The 22,222-nt window shown below is 49.0% G+C and overlaps 1 protein-coding gene across 4 annotated transcripts in view; it reads left to right on the plus strand.

The window, feature by feature from the left end:
* The window catches only part of LOC119373212 (papilin), a 142,571-nt gene extending 120,598 nt beyond the window's left edge, over positions 1-21,973 (plus strand). For 3 of the 4 annotated variants that reach the window (XM_037643220.1, XM_037643222.1, XM_037643218.1), the window contains 2 exons: positions 6,464-6,541; positions 21,747-21,973. In XM_037643220.1, the coding sequence (XP_037499148.1) occupies positions 6,464-6,541; positions 21,747-21,925 (257 nt within the window). In that variant the 3' untranslated portion in view covers positions 21,926-21,973. The remainder of the gene's footprint in view (positions 1-6,463; positions 6,542-21,746) is intronic. The other variant, XM_037643219.1, reaches the window with a different exon arrangement.
* Positions 21,974-22,222: the final 249 nt, after the last annotated feature.

A 22,222-nucleotide genomic window follows, 5' to 3' on the forward strand; every position in this document is an offset into this window, starting at 1 on the left:
ACGTAATCTCCGTCGGCCACGGGTGGATCGGGAGAGACGTCAGTGTACGTAACGGCCAGAGAGGGGACGCGAACGAAATCGGCAGAGCACAACTTGCTCGGCGCAGGATCAGAAGGCTCAACGGCATTGGGTAAGGCGAGTTGGACGACACCCGTGGCGCAGTCAATAAGAGCTGAATGGGACGACAGAAAATCAAGTCCTAAGATAAGTTCATGTGGACATGGCTCCAATACGTAGAACAAACAGAAGTATGGCGCCCAGCAACAGTGACGCGTGCAGTACACATCCCAGTGACAACGGGAGTTGCACCATCGGCTACACGGACCACAGCGATCGGAGCAGGAGTGAGCACCTTCTTTAGGCGAGCACGGAGGTTCGAGTTCATAATCGATACGTGAGCGCCAGTGTCGATGAGCGCCATAACAGGTGCGCCGTCGACATCTACTTTGAGCAGGTTGGTGTGTCCAGGTAGTGTAAGCAGAGGAATTTCGGGTCGGGTCGTCAAAGCAGGCTCACCTCCAGGAACTGCGCCCGTTAGTTTTCCGAGGAGCGGCGGGAGTACGAGGGGGAAGGTGAGCGACGACGCAGAGGAGAGCGGGACAGGCGACTGGACGGCGAAGGGGCGCGGTGTGGTCGTGCGGGTGATGAGGATGTAGCGGCGTCGTCTTCAAGGGGCGCACTGGCGCAGGCAGGCGGGAACTACCAGGTGAACGTCAGGTGTTGGAAAAGGTCGGCCCAAGGCTGTGAGTTCCAGGAACTGCGACAGTGGCGAGAAATATGGCCGACGCATCCGCAGCAGAAGCAGATGGGCCTGTCATCGGAGGTTCGCCATTCCACCGAGTTCCGGTAACGATGATGGGCGTACGAGTTTCGGGGCAGATCAGGTGGGGCGGGTGGACGGTAGGCGGGTCTGTTCACTGGGCAGAGCGTCTGGATTCCTGCGTTGGCGAGCTTCTGGCGTACAACGGTCTGGATGAGGGAAATCGTGTGTGAATCGTCGGGGGCACGAGCTTGCGCAGGAACCGGAGACGCAGCTTGAATTACGCGACGGACGAGGCGTACAATATTCTCAGCTGCAGAAGGAGCAGGTGGTGGACAGATGTCCTCGCAAGTAGACGTCGCAGCCGTGTTGGAAAGACGTGAAAAATGTGGCGTAATCCGAGGACCTTTCGCTTCTTCAAAGCGTCGGCATTCATTAATGACGTCGTCCACTGTCGACGAGTTGCGGAAAACCAGGAGAGTGCACGCATCATCCGCGATTCCCTTGAGGATATGCGCGACCTTGTCAGCCTCGGCCATCCTGTCGTCGACTTTGCGGCAGAGCACGAGTACATCTTGAATGTACGTGATGTAGGACTCTGTGCAGGTCTGAAGTCGGCACGCGAGTTCTTTCTGCGTAGCGCGACGGCGCCCAATGGGCTTGCCGAACAGATCAATGAATTTTTGCTTGCACACGTCCCAACTCGTGATCTCTTGCTCGTGGTTGCAGAACCAAACTTTTGCCGTGCCCTCAAGGTAAAATAGGATATTGGCCAGCCTAAGCGTCGGGTCCCAGTTGTACAGTGCGCTCACCCGTTCGTAGAGCTGAAGCCACCCCGCACCTCCACCAAAATATTACGGGCAGAAAAAGGCGTCGAAGGTTATATTTACAAGGTATATACAGAGGACAAAGCCAGGCATACAAGATGGAGCCAAGTCCGCGCCGGAATCAGCGAAAGTCGTCCTCTTTCATGATGTCTCCCTCTTCATCTTTGGTAGCGCTTCGTAGCATAATCTGGGATTTAACGACCCAAAACGACGATATGATAATGGCGGACGCCGTAGTGGAGGGCTCCGGAAATTTCGACCCCCTGGGGATTCGATCCCGCGACCTTCGGGTCAGCAGTTGAGCGCCATAACCACTAGACCACCGCGGCGGGGTCCACATTAGCATATGTAATGTAGTGTGTAGAAGAGGAAAATAACAACCAGGTGTCAAACAACGCGAATTCTGTATAACCAGGCGCCACACCATGCGAATTGCGCAACGAGTGGGTTGTTGAATGCTTCCAACCCATTACAAGGAGGTCTGCCATAATTCTTCATCGTCATCGGCCACAGCATCAACAAAGTACACATAATTCATTATAGGCATTTAGCGGGTACCCCATTCTCCGCGGAATGACAAAAAATTGCGTAGTGGCTGCTTCCCTACTTCACAAAAATTATGATGATTTATAGCGTAGTAGGTTCCTCGGAATCGCACTTCTATTGGTTCCCAACGAAGCCCAAAGGCTCCCATGATCCATTTATTTAGGGTCTCAATAAAGTTAATTCCCTCTCTCTCTCTATTTCTTTATCACGTTAACGCATTATAAAGCGTGGTGGGAGAGTTAAATACCGACCACGCGTCACACAATGCAAATTACGTAACCAGTGGGTCGTTTAAAGCTTCCAACCCACTACAAAGGGCTCAGCCATAATTCTTCATCAACTGTCGCATCAACAAAGTGCACATAATGCCTTACAGATGGTACCTCGCTTCTCCGCAGAATAACGAATAATGTCGTGATGGGTGCTTCCAAACTTCACAAAAATTATGATTTGTGGTGTAGAGGGTACGTTCTGTATGCTTGTTTGTATTAGTAGCCACAAGAGAGTTTATAACGGGCTTTAGAATGCCGCTCTTCCAGCTTTCGCTGTGCCTATGCTGAGCTTTCCGCGCAGGCCTGGCGTTTTTTGATAGCATGGTTTTTCCTGAATTTTCATTGTGGGACTTCGACTATACGTTTGGCGCTGTAAAAAAGGCAAAAGAACGAGACGCGTTTTTAAAGATGATAGTCCTTCTTGGGATACTTGAACGCAGAAACTTTGGTCTGTCTGTCTGTCTGTCTGTCTGTCTGTCTGTCTGTCTGTCTGTCTGTCTGTCTGTCTGTCTGTCTGTCTGTCTGTCTGTCTGTCTGTCTGTCACATGATTCAGCCTCCCGGCCCAAAGTTTAAGCACTTGCTGAACGCCCAGCCATCTTGAACTGGTAGCTGCGTTCTAACTTGTGAACATTGTCGATTAAAAACAAATATTACGCATATCTGAGGCGCGACATCAATACGTAAGTATTAGGTGCTGTGTGTTTTTACTAGAATATGTAACGCAGGAGACATGATGGCTGTACGAAGATCCATGCTTTATAAACACTTCATCTTCCTCTTTCACCACTACCGCACCACACCGTTCTCGTGTGGTTCGTCACAAATATATATAGATACGTAATTCAAAAGACCCTAGTGTTTTTAGGCTGCGCTGAAAATGCGACGCTATGCACGAAAAAGCCCTCTGCCAGTGTTTCTTAGGCTGCACTGAAAATGCGACGCTATGCTCGAAAAAGCCCTCTGCCGACGATATGGTGCTGCCACTTGGCAGTGTCCCTTGTTTCTGCACAAGCTCATGTTTCCCGACGCCACTGCCAGATGGCGTCCATTTCTCACGCAGCGCCCCCTTTATTTTATCAATGCCAGCCAGGTGCGGCCGATTCAACATAGAGGAGGCGCCGTCTGAGGCAAGGCAAAACATAAATGGCAGAAGACTATCGTCTTTCGACGACATTTGCAGCGAAGCGCGCAGATACGCGGCCAATTTTTTTTAATTTCGACATTGTGTCGATGTTTTGTAATCGGAATGCACAAAGGGTCGTTTTACGTTTCCGCGACATTTCTCGTCCACGTATATGTGAGATGTATTACGGTGCGCCCCCACGGCTCACGTTTTGATGTCACGCATTAGCACAAGTGACATATATATGCCATGCCTTTGTGCAAGAAGTGTGGTACTTACCTAATGGTGTTTCTTTTCTCGATACGAAGCCAAGTAAATCGAAGTTTGAAGTGCGGATGTCGTCGTGCTAATATTGACTACGATTCGCGGGCACCTCCTTCCAAGCTTGCAGTCTTTACTTCTCGCGCGATAGTAGAGAGCTTTTGTGCTGGAGACCCTAGCCGTTGGGTCCCCGCGTTCTTGCGCTCTTTTGTGCTCTATCTGCTTTCTTTTGTTCGCTAGCCGCAGCACCCAAGGAGAGTACAACAGAACAAAAGAGCTTCCGTGCGCGAGTCGCTTCAGGGCTCCGGCATTAAACTCTCTGCTATAGAAGAAATTGCAAGGCTGTATGCTCGCACGTCATTTCCGCCTTTTTTCACTCTCATATATAGCTATGCTTAAGCATCATACCGAGTAAAAAATTACAGCATATCCACGTGGTGAATGATGATGAGTGGGGCGAAGCGAACTCGCGCTGCAGCAGGGCGATGGCATTGGCGCGAGCGTGGTTCTTCTTGATGGAAGATATTGTGCCTAGATTGTTTGAGAACCACAATCTGTTGCACACACCGCAACTATGGCCGAAACTGTTGTCAAGGAAGTCCCGCTGGAAGCGCGTCAGCGCCTTCGGGCAGAGCCCGCCTGATGCGTTTTGCAGCCACTTCACGTGCTCGCACAGCCTCGAGCTCTGCCTGCCGGTACGCGCGCTTTCTCGCCGCTTCACTGTCCTTCACATTTTGGAGATCCGATTCGCGCCGCAGCCGTGCAGCTTCGGCATCGCAGGCTCGAACGGCGGGGTCTTCGCGCCGCAGCCGTGCAGCTTGTCGAGCAGCTTCGGCCTCGCGGGCTCGAACGGCGGGGTCTTCGCGCCGCAGCCGTGCAGCTTGTCGAGCAGCTTCGGCCTCGCGGGCTCGAACGGCGGGGTCTTCTCGCCGCAGCCCTGCAGCTTGTCGAGCAGCTTCGGCCTCGCGGGCTCGAGCGGCGGGGTCTTCTCGCCGCAGCCGTGCAGCTTCGGCTTCGCGGGCTCGAACGGCGGAATCTGCTTCGCGGCGTCGACGTGCAGCTTCGGCCTCGCGGGCTCTCACCTCAGGATTCTGTCTGCGAGTGCGTGCTGCCGCCGCCTCCCGTGCCCTCCGTTCCGCAGCCTTGTCTTCCATCTGGCGACTCCGAGCTAAAGAGAAAGCGTGCCAAATGGGAGTCTCATGGCGCGTTACTTCTGAAATGTTGTCTTCGGGTGTCGTTGAAAACACGAGACGTAAAGAAGAAAGAACGCCACACAGGCGAACACGCAAACGAGAGTGTCACTCGTCAACGTCGTCTTCTTCTTCTACTGCATACCAGAACGCGCGCAGTAAAGAAGAAAGAATGCCACACAGGCGAACACGCACGAGAGTCTCACTCGTCAACGTCGTCTTCTTCTACTGCATACCAGAACGCGCGCTTCTCACGAGCTAGAGGTGGCTACTACAACGCTACAAACGGAGGATAGACAGACCGACGGCATAAGGAGCTTCGCCCCTAAAGGTACAGAGTCGGTGTCGGCGTTGTTGGTTGTGAGCGAAAAATCAGCGTTGTCCATGGCCTAAAAACCGAGAAAGATGCAAACAAAGTAAATAGTAAAAATGTTCGTTTTGAGTGAGAATTGAACAGTGGTCTGCGTGGCAAGCAGGTGTGTTCTACCACAAAGCCACGCCATTACTCTTTTTTCTTGAATTCATGGACATATTACCTGCAATTCTGAACTCCCCACTACATAACTCGTCAGATTAGAATTACCTTAACATGCACAACGCCCACATTGTCCCAGACAGTAGGAGGCATTTCAAAAAGTCAGGCTGACACAAACAAGCGTCCAGAAAACGACGGCCTTACTTGAAACTGCTTCGGAGAAAACACTATATTAAAACAGCGCCTCTCGAGCGAGAAAGAGAAGCTGTGGGAGAAGACGACGTCAAAGACTTTGTTAGTGCTCCACCGCCTAGCGTTCTGAATAAACGTCTCCTGACTTCAGTATCCCCCAGGGAACGAATCACTAACCAAACGACAGGAGCTTCTATGGAGGCAACTCCAGACGGGCTCGTTTCCGACGCCAATTCTCTACTCATATATTTCTCCTACTATATTTACACCTGAGTGCAAGCTGTGCCGGGCCCCCCGGGCCGACCTTTTTCACATGCTTTGGGGCTGTCCCAGTAAACCTGTGCATCGTGGCCCACAGGGCTTGCAAATTACCACTACGCAGCAGTGGGAGGCCACACTGCTCAGCTCCGACCCTGCCGTGCAGGTCTGGATCACGGGGCGGGCAGAGGCAGCCGCCAAGGAGCAGGGGCTCCTGGCCGACTAGCCGTCGTCGCCTCCCACAATCGAGGAAACCATTGGTTTTCATTAAAAAGGTTTTGTTCTCTCTCTCTCTCTCCTGACTCATTAACATCTTGGTGGAGGCGCGGGGTAGGTGCAACCACGGAAGCTGTTCCACCGAGTTTTCGTTGCTGTCGTCGCCTTGCGGCTCTTCCGCCAGTGTAGCTTGACGTGTCTACTGACGCTGACGCTACGACATCATCTCGGAGTGCTTGATAATAAAAAAATAACAGAGTAAATGTTATTGCTACCGAAGACTTCTTTCAACGGCAGGGCAGTGTGCAGTCAAATATTCACAACACGATTTCTTTTTTGCAGATGACAGTACAGTTAAAAAGGAGCTCGTACACTGGGACAAAGATCGCAAGTGTGCTGTTTTGACATTTACAGTGGATGGTACGGGTAAATTTTCTGATATTAGCAAGGTGGTGCATGCAAAATACAGTGGCATTTAGGAAAGACACAGTATCGCCACAATTGTGAAGCACTCTTGCGGTGACTGCGGTTGATCGTGAACAAGTAATCGACTTCTTAACTTAGCGAGAAGTAAGGAAAACGTAGCACAAAATATAGTGAATGTCACCAAAAGAAACCCCAAGAAGGTATGGTAACAGTACACTTCGTCACAGTTATCTACATGCATGTTTAGGGCCCCATCTTGGTCTGAAGAGGAAAGTACATGCTCCCCATTCAAAGTTTGGAAACTCTCGAGCTCTTGGTTGAATAAAGAAAAGTGTGCTCAACTTTCGCTTTCCATTGGTGCTCTTTTATAGAATGTGATAACTGTATACGCTTTTTTTAGGAATCTACAAGGTAAACTGTCAGTTCCTTTTCGCACGGTTAACTCGAGTGGTTGAATGAGCATTACGCTGGCCTTCCTTCAATCTCCGGTGCAACGGGGCCGCATATATACGCATCCTGGTGACTGCTATGGCTTATATAATTTTGAAGGGGTGGTGCGCGAAGCCAGTGGAGTGTATGCAGCCTTTTTTTGTACAAGTATTTATTCCCTTTTGTGCACATACGAGGCTATAATGAAGAAGGCGTATTAATTGTGGGGCTCTCCAGAGCTGACGCTTTTTCTGGTATGCCCAAGATGAAGCCTCGTGCGTGTGACTGGAGCTTCGGGTTCATCCATTTATTCAAGTTGTGACTAACGTAGCTTGTCCGTTGCCGCGGCGGTGCTGAACCTATGCACTGCACACATATGTAACGAACTCGGTCACCATTTCGCAGTGAGCAAAGCAATATGGCCCGCTGTCTCAGAATAGAGCACAGCGGGCAGTCCCGAATAATGCGCTTGAGGTACACCCAGTTGTAGCGATTGCACGAGCCAATCTGTGAGTTTACCCACCCAAGAGACCAGGGGCGTAGGCAAAAATGTTTTTCGGAGGAGAGGGGGGATGGCACATCCTTTCGATCTGAAGTGGGGGCCGGGCAGGCAGATGCGGTTGAGCTTCTGTCATTTTGTGCTCTCTCTTCCATGCGACCCAAAAACTTCCGGGGGGGGGGGGGGGGGGGACACACACAAAAACTTCCAGGGGGGGGGGGTGGGGCGCACAGGCTCGGTATGCCACTCCCTGGCTATGCCACTGCAAGAGACAGTGGCGTGTGCATAAACTTGTTTCGGTAAGGGCACATCGTTCTTCTGAAGTGGGGGACAGGGGGGCAAGTGTGGTCGAGTGCCATTTTGGGGCTCTGTATGCTATGACGGAAAGGAATTATTTCGGGAGGGGCACGTGCCCGCTGTGCCACCGCCTGGCTACGCCACTGAAGGATAAAACGGCGCACATTGAAGGGAGTAACGAGCGTTGCCTCTGTATCTTTCAGGGCTGACGCCTGCTGCCACAGGAGTCAGCCCTGAAAGGAAGGGCAGATATGTCCACAGGGCTTCATGTACCGAAGATATAGCTGTGCCGCTAAAATTTTGCATGGTCGATTGTTTCCATAGGATCGTGCTTTGTGCGACAAATTCTCGAGATAGGTTGCCCGATCTGATTCGGGGGTGGTTCTGCCTGCTGCGCGGAGAGTGGCGTTTTCAGGGCAACTCGATGCGCCTGTTCATTTCCCAGCATATCCATGTGCACCGGGAACCATTGAAAGTAGAAATCATACTCTTGTTTCCGTAGATGACCGATGTATAACGGACATGTTCAACAACAGAAGTGATTGTGCAAGCTCCCTAGCAAGCAAAAAATGCATCCTATGCATATTGGAAGTCTACAAACATTTGCCTTTATGTTTAGAATGTCTTGGAAAATTGTGAGCGTAGAACTCCTATTTTTGTCAAAATCTAGAATAGCTCAGAGTACCGCCTAGGGTTCCACCCCCCCCCCCCGCCACACACACATACGAAATGTTTCAGTTTCACATATGTACACATACACGCACACATACAAACGCACACATGGACACACGTAAAGTACGCTTGAACACAAAAAATCACAGCATCTCCTCGGAGTGAATGATGATGAGTGGGCGAAGCTGCGGAGGTTCATCGGTAAACCGTGAATCTTCCGTGAATTCTGCCCAGTACATCATCACCGACGTGAGATCGGGCACGTTTATACTAAAGGTTCGATGAGTTATGACGACTTGCAGCTCATTTTAATTTTACATGTACGCTGTGAATTTTCATTGTTTAGAAAACTATTGCTTTAGAAAACATCTGGCGTCTTTCGTTAAGCAGCTGGCGTCTTTTCGTTTTGCTTTAGAAACATCTGGCGTTCTTTCGTTTTGCTTTTACAAAACATCTGGCGTCTTTCGTTGGTTTATTTCATCAATCAACGGCGTTTTGAACAAAATTTTTATTGTTTAATCACGCACAGGAGAAATCTCACCAGGCACTACCTTGGAGGTAAACAATGGCTGCTAATGGGAATGAGAGACAGAAGAAGTCGGCTTTTAGCTAACACTTACACTTCTACTTCTACTAACGTTTCCTACTGGAACATGCCAATGGCTGCTAATGGGGAATGAGAGACAGAAGAATTCGGCTTTTAGTTAACGCGCACGCTGCGAAGTTTTTATTGTTCAACAACGCACAGGAAAAATCTCCCACCGGCACCACCTTGGAGGTCAAAGCGTAAGACTGGTTACGCACTACGACTACTACGACTACGAGGGACGAACGGGTCTTCGCCCCTAAAAATGTTTCGAAATGCAACTGCTTGGCACAGCGTGTGGTGCAACCAAAACAAGTTAACGCGGTGGAGCTACGCCGAGTACTTAATCATCGAAGACGAATCGATGAGCCCACAAAGACAACGAACAAACTATTCGAAATGCCACGCACCGAAAATACGAAGAGGAGCCATTACGGCTCTTCTAAGATGGTCGCTGTGAGAGAAAAAATAGGGGGGGGGGGGGAGAGGTTGCAAGAAAGACATTAAAAAGCGGTGGTGGTGCCGGCACGCACCGGAGCACGACAAAACGTCGGCGTTCGCCGGGAGTTGCGTCGAGCCGTCGAGTTCTGGACCCTAAGCCAACCTTATCGAACCGCCTCAACGCGGACAGTTCCACCTTGGTTTTTAACGCGCAGTTAAATCTAAGAACACGATCTTATTTTCATTTCTTTCGCATAGAAATGCGGGCGCTATGTACGGGCATCGAGCACGCGCCCTCGAGCTATTCAAGCAAAGCATAGCCGCTAAGCTGCGACGGCAGCAAAGCTATAAAGAAATCTTCATTGCATGCGTAAATACTCTCACTTGTCCCACCACACATCTCATGATCCTTGCGACGCACCACTGATAATGCCTGGATGCCCCTTGTACAGATGGTGCCCAAGCATAGCCACAGGCTCAGACACGATATATGATTCATATTTTGCCGTAATGGTGACCAAGGGCAACCATAGTACACTGCATGCCTCTCATCTATTGAGCACGGTGAAGTAGAGATACTGTATATGCTCCCTACGAGACCAGAGTTGCGCGTAGGTCCGCCATCTTGCCAGCCGAGGCGTCCACGTTAGGCAGGAGAGCCACCTCTCTCGAATGTAGGAGCCGACGCGGCTCAGCGTTCCCTTGTGCTTTCTCACTCGCTTATAACGCGTCGCTGGCGCAATGACTTTAGCTTTGAAGAAAAAAAAAAAGGAAACTCGAACAAACAGTGAATTTAGGCGAAACTGGCGCCATGACTTCTTCGATGGCAGTCACTTTAGGAAGTAATATTTTTGTTTTGAATAGCAAATAGGAAAACTCCAACAGGCACGACTCTGGACAAATTGAGTTCGGCAAATCGGCCGTTTCACGTAGTTTCTTACGCACCGCTTTAAGAGATAAAAAAGGTGGCTCGAAAAAACAACGAGTGGCAAAAAAATGGCTAAAAATATCGCTCTGTGTTTTGTAAATAGCGCAAGTTAACGAGAATTTTACGCAGATCTACATATATGTGGCATAGAATAAACACTGGGTAAGGCTTCAAGCCTTTATGCTGCGCAGTGCTCGGAATGTATTACGCCGTTTTGATAGACGTGTGAGGTGAACATGAACACATTCACTCGCGCAGTAGCCACTTAAGACGGAGATAGATAAAGGAGACGGACTTGCCACATAGAACAGAGAAGAAAGCCTTTCCGTTTTCTTGTCGGTTCGTGTAGTGCGGAGCGCAGCATCCTGTCATTGTCGCAACTTCGCAGTGCTCAGTATAACAATCGATTTCAAATAAGTCACGTGTCTGTACTGCGCAGTCACAACATAAATGACGTACAGGAAAAATAACGAACGCAAAAAACAACCAAATCCTAAACAAAAAACATTCATCACTCTGCCGGATCGCCAGACAGCTTGGGAAAGCGGTGGCGCGGCGGTGGAGCAGTGGTGGTGGCGCTGTTGTTGCCAACACACGCACAGCCGTGAAGTTGTTTTTTGCGCACGTGAGCGCGCTTGGCGAATGGTGGCGCGAGTGGCGAGTTCTATCAACCGCGCAACTCTAGTACCTAAAGATATCATATACAGTTACTCTACGGTGAACAAAGATTAGCCCTCATATATGGGTGGAACTCAATAAAGGCCGCAGAACTCAAACGTTGCGGGGCGTCTCTCGGGCCCTTGCCGACAGCATTATTAAGACGAAAGCCTTAGATGCCTCTTCATACATGGAAAGTGACCATCAGTACCGGCGGCGTCGGCGACAAAACGAATGGTTGAAAATTTCAGCGTCAACACGAATGTCCGAAATCCTGGCGTCAACACAAATTTCGAAATGTTAAGTTTTAAAAGGCGGTGAAAGGTTGCGTGATACCCAAGTCAATAAATGTTCGTCCATCGGCCTACCAAAACTCATATGGCCGCAACGTCACGTGACGTCATCAAGAAGTCTCAAATCCCCGAAATATGTGACGTCATCTCACGGCGTTCACACGATATTACCGTTCAAAGCGACAGCGTCACTTGGTCAAAGCTGGGCTGATTCTGGAGGCATTGCAGCACCACATGAGGAGCAAAAACCTTAACAAGGGGAGGATGAATACACTCAAATGAGAAGAAAAAGAAGATGGCGTTCGCCTTCGAGCCCTCTTAGGCGAATGTGTGAGAAACTGCGTGATAGAACGCTGCACGGCCTCGGGCCTTCCCGAAAACCCGGGCCGGGTAAAGTAGTTTTCACGGCGGGCTCAGGCCGGGCTCGGGTTTGAAGCCCCGGCCTTAGGGTCGGGCCAGTTTGGTCTTTGCTCAGTTTTTAAGATTGTTCCACACACAATGTGCGTACATATATGTTCCAGAAGTTTATTCTGGAAAAAAAACGCTGTTCTTTCGTGGGGGAAGCTATTTAGAGAAGCTTTATGGCAGATAAGCACTGAACATTTGCTTCTTGCATATGGGTGTACTTGATTTATGTGAAATGGGCAAGCTGGAAGGTAAATATAGACCAGGTGCTTATGTAGTTAACATCTCACTCATATGAGCTTTGTTTGCATAATTCTGTATCCCAAATATTACTTTGTAATCACAGTAATAAATGAAATATAGCAAATTTATAGCTATCACTTACCATCGCAAGAGTGATTACTGAGCTCCAATGCTGGGAAACGTTCTTGAAAGTTTCTGCCGTCAACTAAAACAAAAGTCTGCGCGGAGTCTCGTTCCATAGCATTAACAGAGATTCTTTTTTCCGTGGCTCCGTCACAGCTCCCTGTGGTCATGTGACGCGAGATAGACATGCACATTCTCATTTGTGTGCCCACATTGTTACCTATTGAGCTTTCGGCTTATTCCGCTATATGGTGCAAGGGGTATACTTTGTTCTGCCGCAACAGCGTTGCAATCTGCAGGTGTAGTATAGGTCCAATAAAGGTGTTCTGTCCCCTCTTGAAGAGAGCGGCCATGTGCTGTGTGTGTTTGCCTTTGAAGTGCCGCCGAAGGAGCGTCTTTTCCCGCCGAAGGAGCGTCTCCTTCCCCACATATGTCCCGACTGGGGGGTCCCTTCCTATCTTCGAACCCCTTTCTTTGTTACCCACTTTAAACGGCGCCACGTGCGACCATTAGAGTGCAGCTCGGCGTCGTCTTTGTCGGCTCTTGGAGAGTGAGAAAACGCCGCCGACCAAAGAAGAAACGCAAGCGGCAGTCTCGCCCCACCAGCCCAACGAACAGCACCGCTTTTTTACGGGGACCGAGTGCTTGTGAATGTCTTAAATGAAATGTATCTCTAATGCTGCTAATTAAAGTTAGTTTTGTTTAAATGTTCACCAGTGTTCGACCGTTGACTGGCTGGATAGCGGACGCTTTGACCCGTCAAATGCGAGCTGCGAGACCAGCATAGTAAAAAAGCGAGACAACTGCCATCGGCCGCCAACTCAACGTCCGCCGGCAATGGGATACGTCGCCACGGCAAGACCCCCGGTTTGGCCCAGACATTCGCCCACTGCAAGGATTACATCGCCCAGGAGTTGAGCCGCTGACAGCACAAGGACAGCAACAAGGTGGGCTCGTTTCATCATTCAACGCGCAGCTTACACAATTCACTTCACATACGTCCCCTTCGAGACAAAACGTGAAACACGCAAGAATGAATCAGGACAAGCTGACGCATGAGTGTCGAAGTGTCACATCAGAGGATGAAGTTTCCACATCAAACGTTCGACCGCAATGAACAGCAGCACTTTCGATGAAGGCTCAAGACATTTATGAAACGTGCCGCGAAGAGCACTGCCGCAAACTAGACGCTATTTGGAAGAACGTGGAGACCGCTCTTCACAGACTGTCATGCGCGAAGGAAGGACAGTTTACCAGTGCCGCAAAGCAGCTTCGTGCAAGCTATGAGCGCTACGAGCATGTCACCGCAAGATACACTGCCTTTCTCGTCAAGGCGAACACGTCTGAAGCCAGGGAGGAATTACAGCTCCAAAAGGCAATCGATGCAGACCGTGAGGCGATCGTCAGCGAGAAGTTACGTGAGGCTACGCAACAAGAACGCGACAATGCACAGGAAGCAGCTTCGCAGTTCTCTATATCGGCCCACTCAAGAGCTTCCTCGCGATCACGACGATCGGGCTCCTCCACGATTAGCCTAGCCGCTGTGCAGGCACGCGCGCAAGCCGAGGCCGTCAAAGCAAGAGCTGAGTTTGGTCGTAAAGAGGCCGCGATGCGCCTAGAGAAAGCAAGAATTGAGGCCGAACTTGAAGTCTTACAGCATGAGAAAGAAGCAGCTGCAGCAGACGCGCAGGCAAGTGCACTCGAGGCAGCCGTAGAACAGGATGACGAGGAGTGTGTGCGCCCGCACCCACCTATAGACCGAGCACAACGGGTTTCGAGCTACATAACTGTGCAAGCAACCATACGTGATGCAGAGCTTGCGTCTCTTCGGGCGACTGCTGTGCACGCAAGAAGCCAGAGCTCGGAGCATGCCGAAGCAACAAACCGCCACACGGACTTGCATCATTATCAGCAGCCGCCTGCGTACACGCCGCCGCCGAACAGTCCCAGCTCGGAGCTTGTCGGTGTCCTTAAGTTCCTGTGCCGAAAGGACCTTGTTTCTACTGGACTGACGAAGTTTGATGATCGACCTGAGAACTTTCGTGCTTGGAAGTCATCTTTCGATGGCGTCATCAGAGATGTAGATCTATCTGCGCAAGAAGAGCTCGACCTCCTTATCAAATGGATTGGTCCTGAATCGTCACGTCAGGTTCGAAGGTTGAAATCTGTGCATGTCGATGACTTTTCGAAGGGCTTAAACGTCGTGTGGAAACGGCTTGACGACACCTTCGGACGTTCCGAGGCAATTGAAGATGCGTTGCTGAAGAAGTTGGAGGACTTCCCAAAAATACCGTACCGGGATAATGCCAAATTGCAAGATCTCGGCGACCTCCTGCTGTAACTCGAAGCTGCAAAGACTGATCCGTACCTCGCCGGTCTTAGCTATTTGGATACTGCTAGAGGTGTAAACAAAATTGTTTCGAAGTTACCATCCGGGCTTCTAGAGAATTGGATGTCAGTGGGAACAAAATACAAACAACAACACAACACTGCATTCCCACCTTTCGTGGTTTTCTCCAAATTTGTTCAAGATCAGGCAAGCATGAGGAATGATCCTAGTTTCATCTTGCAACCGCAAAATGTGTCGTCTTCGTGCACACAACAAAAAGAAAGTACGACCAAGACCCCGCGGCAAAAATCATCCGTGTCAGCAAGAAAAACAAACGTGGATCACGCCTTCGAACAGTTCCAAGAAACCACTCCAAAGGAGCTGCTCGAGTCGAAGAGCTTGGAAAAATGGTGCCCGCATCACAAGAAACTTCAACCCCTTGAACGGTGTCGCGCTTTCCGGGAAAGAGCATTGGAAGAGCGGATAACCTTCCTCAGAGCGCAGGGTATCTGCCTACGATGTTGTTTATCCACAAACCACACGCAGTGGCAATGCAAGGTGGTCGTGAAGTGTCATGTATGCAGCAGTGGTGACCATGCAACAGCGCTCCACCCATCATCTCCGTGCTCAGAGTCGCCGAAGCCTGCTGAACGCGATAACAGCTCTGCACATCATTCGGAAGGAAGAGTCACATCTACGCGTACCGAGGTAGCAAACGCCAACGACAGCTACAGATCATGTGCTAAAATCTGCCTCCTGGATGTGATTCATCAGACTCAGCCTGAAACGACACTCCGAGCATACGCTATACTCGATGAGCAGAGCAACCGTTCATTGGTCAGGCCAGAACTTCTCGATGAGCTCAGTGTGGAGGGGACACCCACCAAGTACACACTACGTACTTGTTCCGGCAGTACTGAAGTTGTTGGAAGAATCGCTAACGGCTTCTTCGTACGGAGCGTATCGGGTGATGTCAAGCTTCCCCTCCCGCCTCTTCTCGAGTGCGATGAGATTCCAGACTACAGGGAAGAAATTCCAACACCAGATGCGGCACGGCACTACCCTCACCTGTCAGCCATTGCAACGCATATTCCGTCTCTAGAAGAGGCGAGAATACTGCTTCTCCTTGGCCGAGACGTTCTCAGAGTTCGCAAAGTTCGCCAGACCATAAACGGGCCGCTTGACGCTCCTTATGCACAGAGGCTCGATCTCGGGTGGGTCATTGTCGGAGACGTTTGCGTGGATCGCGCACGCAAAACAGGCACTGTAAATGTGTTTAAGACACACGTTCTGGACAACGAACGACCATCGATCGACCCATGCACAAAACATTTCAACGTGAAAGAAGCGCCGGTTCTCTGCGCTGCGGATGGACATCGGGCCCAGAATGATTTCTCATCAGTGACACCATCAGATGACTCCCTAGCACCTAATCTGTTCAAGACAACGCGAGAAGACAACGAGCGCGCCCTCGCCATAGAAGACAAGTCAAACAACTGGGTCGCCCATCTGCCTTTTCGCTCGCCGAGAGGTAGGCTTCCGAACAACAGAGACCAAGCTCTTTCTCGACTGTACTCGCTGCGACGCACGTTACGAAAGAACCCGGAGACAAGAGAACGCTTCGTCAACTTTATGAAAGAGCTGTTCGTCAAGGGTCATGCAGAGGAAGCTCCACCACTTAACACGAAGAAACGCAAGAAGTAAGGAATGGCGCAATCAAGACATTCTGCCGACCGATATCAGAAGTGGTGCACTTCTTTTCACCTTTATTCAACAGTGGCGTCTAACAACCGCAGACACCAGACGGGGAGTGTTCTGTCCCCTCTTGAAGAGAGCGGCCATGTGCTGTGTGTCTTTGAAGTGCCGCCGAAGGAGCGTCTTTCCCCGCCGAAGGAGCGTCTCTTTCCCCACATATGTCCCGACTGGGGGGTCCCTTCCTATCTTCGAACCCCTTCCTTTGTTACCCACTTTAAACGGCGACACGTGCGACCATTACAGTGCAGCTCGGCGTCGTCTTTGTCGGCTCTTGGAGAGTGAGAAAACGCCGCCGACGAAAGAAGAAACGCAAGCGGCAGTCTCGCCCCACCAGCCCAACGAACAGCACCGCTTTTTTACGGGGACCGAGTGCTTGTGAATGTCTTAAATGAAATGTATCTCTAATCCTGCTAATTAATGTTAGTTTTGTTTAAATGTTCACCAGTGTTCGACCGTTGACTGGCTGGATAGCGGACGCTTTGACCCGTCAAATGCGAGCTGCGAGACCAGCATAGAAGGCTTTCGGCAAAGTCTAGTTCATCGGCCGTATATCAGGCTTGAAAAAGACAGTTACGAATTCCGCGCCAGGGGATGTCCTCTTACGTCAGGTAAGCGTCGAGAAGCTTAATCACGCCTTTATCACCAAACTGGAACGAACACCTAAAGTGGACCGCAATCTCTTCTTTAACCTTCTGCCATTCCTACCAGCATAGTCCAATGGCCACCTTCTGTCGGTGCTGCATTGTTAGGAAGGCATACACCATTATAATATCGGGAAAAAAAATGAGCGCGGCACAAACTATATATATCATACACTGGTGAAACTTGCAAAGCGAAGCCCACGAAGAAAAGTTTTATACATTATATTGAAGAGTGGCACGACGTTCGCGAACGAGAAAAGCGAAGCGATGAGCTGCTGGACAGCTATATTCATTCTGCGAAGGTCCTCGAAGACATCTAAAAATAGCTCCAGTGGTTGAAGTTAATAACGACTACCGATGCCTTCACAGCTCGCAAACCAGATTTTGTGTGACCCTCGGCTAGCTCAAGCAGCGAGAGAAACTTTAGCGCAGCAGGATATGTAATGCACAGCGCAGGGCACGCTCACAGCCGGAATTTGTCCATAATTTCTTATTAAGCACAATAAAACTGCAGGAAACAAATTGTAAACTATACATAAAAGTCTGATAAAATGTAAATACTGCGAGTGGTGTGGTATATGAAAATAATGCTATCAAAAATAGATTTTTTTTCCTCTTTCGGCTGTCCGTACGTCTTTCTAAAAGCACACGTGCACTCTAAGCCGCAAAGGTGCGAAATGGGAGTAAGTGCTGCATTTCGTCCCCGCAACCGGTAGTTCGTCCCCGCAGGGATTAACTGCAAGACGAGGGTGCCGTGTGCAAAGTGAGGGAGGAACTGTTAGACCACAGGGAGCAACGTTTACTCCCATGAAACTTTCCGGCGCAGTGGCGACCTCGAACGAATGGTCAGCATGCGCGTATTCAAAGAGTCCGCTAAAGAAATGAACTGTTAACAGTTTATTTAAGTGTAAAAGGTCTTGTCAACTACGGCAACTGCGGCAGAAGTCAAGTAATATCGTTCATATGGCATAATAATAAATGTGAAAAAGCTTTCACACACACACACAAAAAAATGTGCTCGCGCCCAAGCTGTATCAATGCGCTGCGTGGTGTTCTCGTCGTATGCACGGCAAGCTAGGACTCGGCGGTTTTGCGGTGTGTTGTGGATGTGTTCTCGTTTCGTGGTTGCGATTGCTGTCACTTGTGGTGCACTGAATCATCTTCGCGTTGTGGTAAAGGTGATCTGCTACTGGAATGAAGTGCTACCCTATCGAAATGCTACGCGCCGACTGGGACATCGCCTGAGAGGTGAGTGTAAACAAGGCTGCCATCACTCCGCGTGATTTTACCTGTGTGCAGTTGATATGTAACGATCACCGCTTGTTAAACATTCACGTTCTGCGCGAACAAAACACGCATGATTGATGAGCTCGCGCGATACAGCGTCGCGAGTGCGCCCCGCCTGCTATAGAATTACAAGCATGATGGTTGGGCCATCGAAACATGGTAACCTCGGTGAAGGCTCAACATGAGCTGTAGCAAGTACAGCTGTTCAAAAATAGCTTTGTTTTCAGTGCTGCCCAAATAAGCGTTGTCTATCAGAAATATTCGCGACTTTTTAAAAGAACATTCACGTAAACTCCGCACGATATCTTCTATAGCAATGTAAACAAGTCATTTGGGAAGATTGGCTGTTAAAATAGTATGTCTAGCTAAAGGCTTAGCACCGCTAACACGGGCAGTCGGCGACGGCATCGGCGATTTCGCTCGTTTGTAGGGATGCTAGGAATAATTATTTTTATATCTCTCAAATGAAGAGCAAGCTTCGTTGATAAATAAGTGGGCCCACTAGCGTGTCGCTGTGAAAGCGTGAAACGTTAAACTCCCCCCCCCCCCCCCGAGGACGGGTTTTTCGAACTTCATAACACATTCTGAACTGTTCCATTGCACTATATGGCAGGTTTTGTGAAAGAGCAGTTTTCGTCTAATTTTTACGCATGCAGCATTTCTAACAGACGCCTTGTGACGTAACTGCAAGTGCACGAACAGTTCTGCCGGAAATATTAATGCTTCTGCAATTACTTTTTCAGGAAATCGATGAATGAGAGCGTTGCGCCTCCTGAGAAACGTCTTGAACATCTTGCTGCTATGAACACGCTCTCAGCAGCTGTCGATTGTGCTGTTGCACTTCCTGACGTCGGCTGGACAGCATCCATTCGGATAAAACATTGTACTTTTCATTGTCTCTTCTATAATGCAGAGAAGCCATCCTATCTTCTGCATTCAACAAAGTTGCTCAATTTATGTGTACACACGATGCTGCAGAATTGACACGAGTCGTTGAATAAACTTGGTTGTTTCTTTAGACGTTTTCGTTTTTTTGTCATTAAACAGACATTTTCACTGAACGATATAACCAACCGTGTTCTGTACAGTGAGAAGCGAGCAAACATGGCACGTCGACGGGAGCGTACATGAGACTGTTTATATATACATACATTCATCAAGCGCCCAAATTCGCTCGAAACACGCGCGCAGAAAAACCAATCCAACGCATTTTACAATTTCATGAACGTGATCACCGAATGGTTGCTTGCGAAACACTGAAGGCTGAAGTATAATAATATAAGGAATCTTGCTACTTTGACTAACATGGCAGAACGCGCAGCTTCCAGACGGTGCCTCTACATATATAGCCCCGGTAACATTCACTCTGCTGCGTACTGGCATGTGGTATAGTGGTTAGCGTACGCGACTGCTGATTCAATGGTCACGAGTTCGAATCCTGTGTGTTTGTTGTGAATTTTCTGTAGTTTACTTCTGAATTTATTTCTGTATATTAATTGTGTATGTCGTCAAATGCGTCTATCAACCTCCAAATTCTCGGTAATTCAACCAGAAACTGTAATAAATTGATTTTTTTTTATTCAGAAGGAGCAACTGTTAGTCCCATCAGGGGTAACAGTTCGTCCCTACGCAGCTACCATGCAATAAATCAGTTACTCCCTAAAGGGGTAACTTTTACACCCCGACATTTCGTCCCTCAAAACAACTGAGGACTAACAGTTCGTCCCCTGGCAGTTACTCCCTAAAGGACGAATCGTTCATCCTTTGGGGAGTAATGGTTGTGGCAGTGCAGTTACCCCCCAAAAGGACGAACCACAGACCCTTTTTCGTCCTTTGCGGCTTAGAGTGTGGTACACGCCGTTCCTTTTTATCTATGCTAGTGTATTTACAACAAAAGTAATAAATTTGACTTTTTTCCCGTATTTCTCTTGCGGAGGAAAGGTGCTACTACGCCGCAGACAGGTGCTACAAATCCAGAAGGGTGTGTATACGATTGGATTCCTTGGAGCAGCATGCTTTAAATTTCGATAGAGAGCGCAATAAAAGCAGTGAGGGGTCAGAGCCTTCTGTTCTTTATCGCCTCTCTTTTTATTGCGCTCCTAATGGAAACTGATGTCATGCTGCGTCAAACTGAATCAAACTGAGATCATTATTAATAAATCTTCGGCGCCAGTGAGAATCGCACCAAGGCCTTCTGCGTAGCAACGAAGCCACGCCAGCGCTTCAAACTGCTTCATAAAAGAAAACCTATAAGAATGTCGTATAGTGGGTGGTCTCCTTAAGACATGTAATATTGCGTAGCAGAATCTTAGAATCGTACCAGGCGTCAAAACATGCGAATTGTGCAAGGAGTGGGTGGTTTAAAGCTGCCCACCCATTACGAAATGTGCAGCTGCGCAGGCGCGCGTGGCACCTTAGGGACGGCTAGTGGGTACATAGACACGTTTGCAAAATGAAGAATTATAGCGTATTGAACAAATAGGAACTGTACATCCAGTAGACATTCTAGGATAGTTTGAAACAGCCAATGTTACGCGCGCAAACGTTCCTTTCCTTGCGGCACGATAGGCGATGCGCACGGGGCCCTATCACGCTATCGCGTTCTACTCTTGAAGGCGAAACGCAAAGCGTCATCCAAGTTTTTGCTTATTATGCGTGGACAACTTTTAACCGAGCCTGACTTGAGGGTGTGCCATTAAGTTTGTCGGAGCCGGGCTTCGTGGAGGCAAGAAATGCACATGCTGACACCTTGTGAATAGGGACTAGAATGTCGTTTTATCCACAGGCCAGAAGAGGTTCGCTACGCGGCGGCGGGGACGTCTCGTGTGGGGTACGTTTTATCGTAACCAAGGAAGGGCGAAGCCAAACGACGCTAAAGCCAGGAGAAGTGGTTTTCTGAGTTGTCGGAAGTATTTCCCCGTAAATCGCGGCAAGCATGGAGGGCTCGGTTGCTGGCCACATGGCTCTTCGGGAAACGAGAAAAAGAAGCAATGGACGTCCGCTACAAGTTCCTTCCTGTCTACACGAGAAAACGTTTTTTGTTTTCTCGGCTGTTGACCAGATGTGAATGTGATGCCGACCAGATCTTACTTTCGTACTCGGTATAGCACACGAGATGAGAGAGAAGCGTAACAGCCCATTGTTTGACAGTGTGGCTTCCAAAAAAATGTTTTTCCCCTAGAATTATTTCAATCACACTCAATGTTGTGGTAAAAAGGAATGAGGTGTCAGACACTTCACACTGAACCGCTTAACCCCTTCTGCCTCTGTCCCCTCGGATAATCTAGCGACTTCCTGATATCGCCTGCCGTTGAGACCACATGTTCAACACTCATACGCTGCAGGCCAATAGCCTTTGGTGTAGCTAACAGGTGTAACATTTCAGATGTGCGTGTATCTTGCTTTTGTTCATTACGCTGCTATCAACTCACATTGTTTAGCTCAAGAGGGAAAATTTGTTTTCAATAATTTCGCATTTTCAAGGCGCGTTTCATATGACCTTCTACTTCTCGGGCGCTCATCAATGGCGACCTGGGAGCCGGCATACAGCATTCGCTTTTGCTCTGTTTTTTTTTTTTCGATTAAAAGCCGTCTTTTTTTTTTCTCTTTCACAGGAGAGCATCGCTACGAATTACACGTGTGGGAACAAATGTTGTTCAATACATACCAATTCAACCAGGAGTACAGTGGATGCAAAAGCGAAATTGAGAAATATTGTAAAAAATTCCATAAAAAGCGTTTCCGCAAAGAATGCCCGAACGTCTATATCATAAACAAGGTCGGTAGTGGATAGATCAGCAACAACAAAACCTGGCTAATAAACACACTCCAAAAACTGTTATACCGTCTCTCTATTATTGCTCTATGCAGTCCTCACGCAAGGAAGTGGTGCGGAATACGCGCTACCTCATAAACACGCATCATCCGCTGCGGCAGACCCATCATGTACAACACACGAACCAAACAATCACGCTTCCCTTACTCCCCATGTGGAATTCTTATTACAGGGACGAATTTGAACAAATTGAAGCCAAGTATCGTGTTGTAGTCCTGTTGTATTCTTTACTCGATACATAAAAACTTTTACTAG

This window comes from Rhipicephalus sanguineus, chromosome 11, assembly GCF_013339695.2.
Source record: "Rhipicephalus sanguineus isolate Rsan-2018 chromosome 11, BIME_Rsan_1.4, whole genome shotgun sequence".
NCBI classification, from domain to species: Eukaryota; Metazoa; Arthropoda; class Arachnida; order Ixodida; family Ixodidae; genus Rhipicephalus; species Rhipicephalus sanguineus.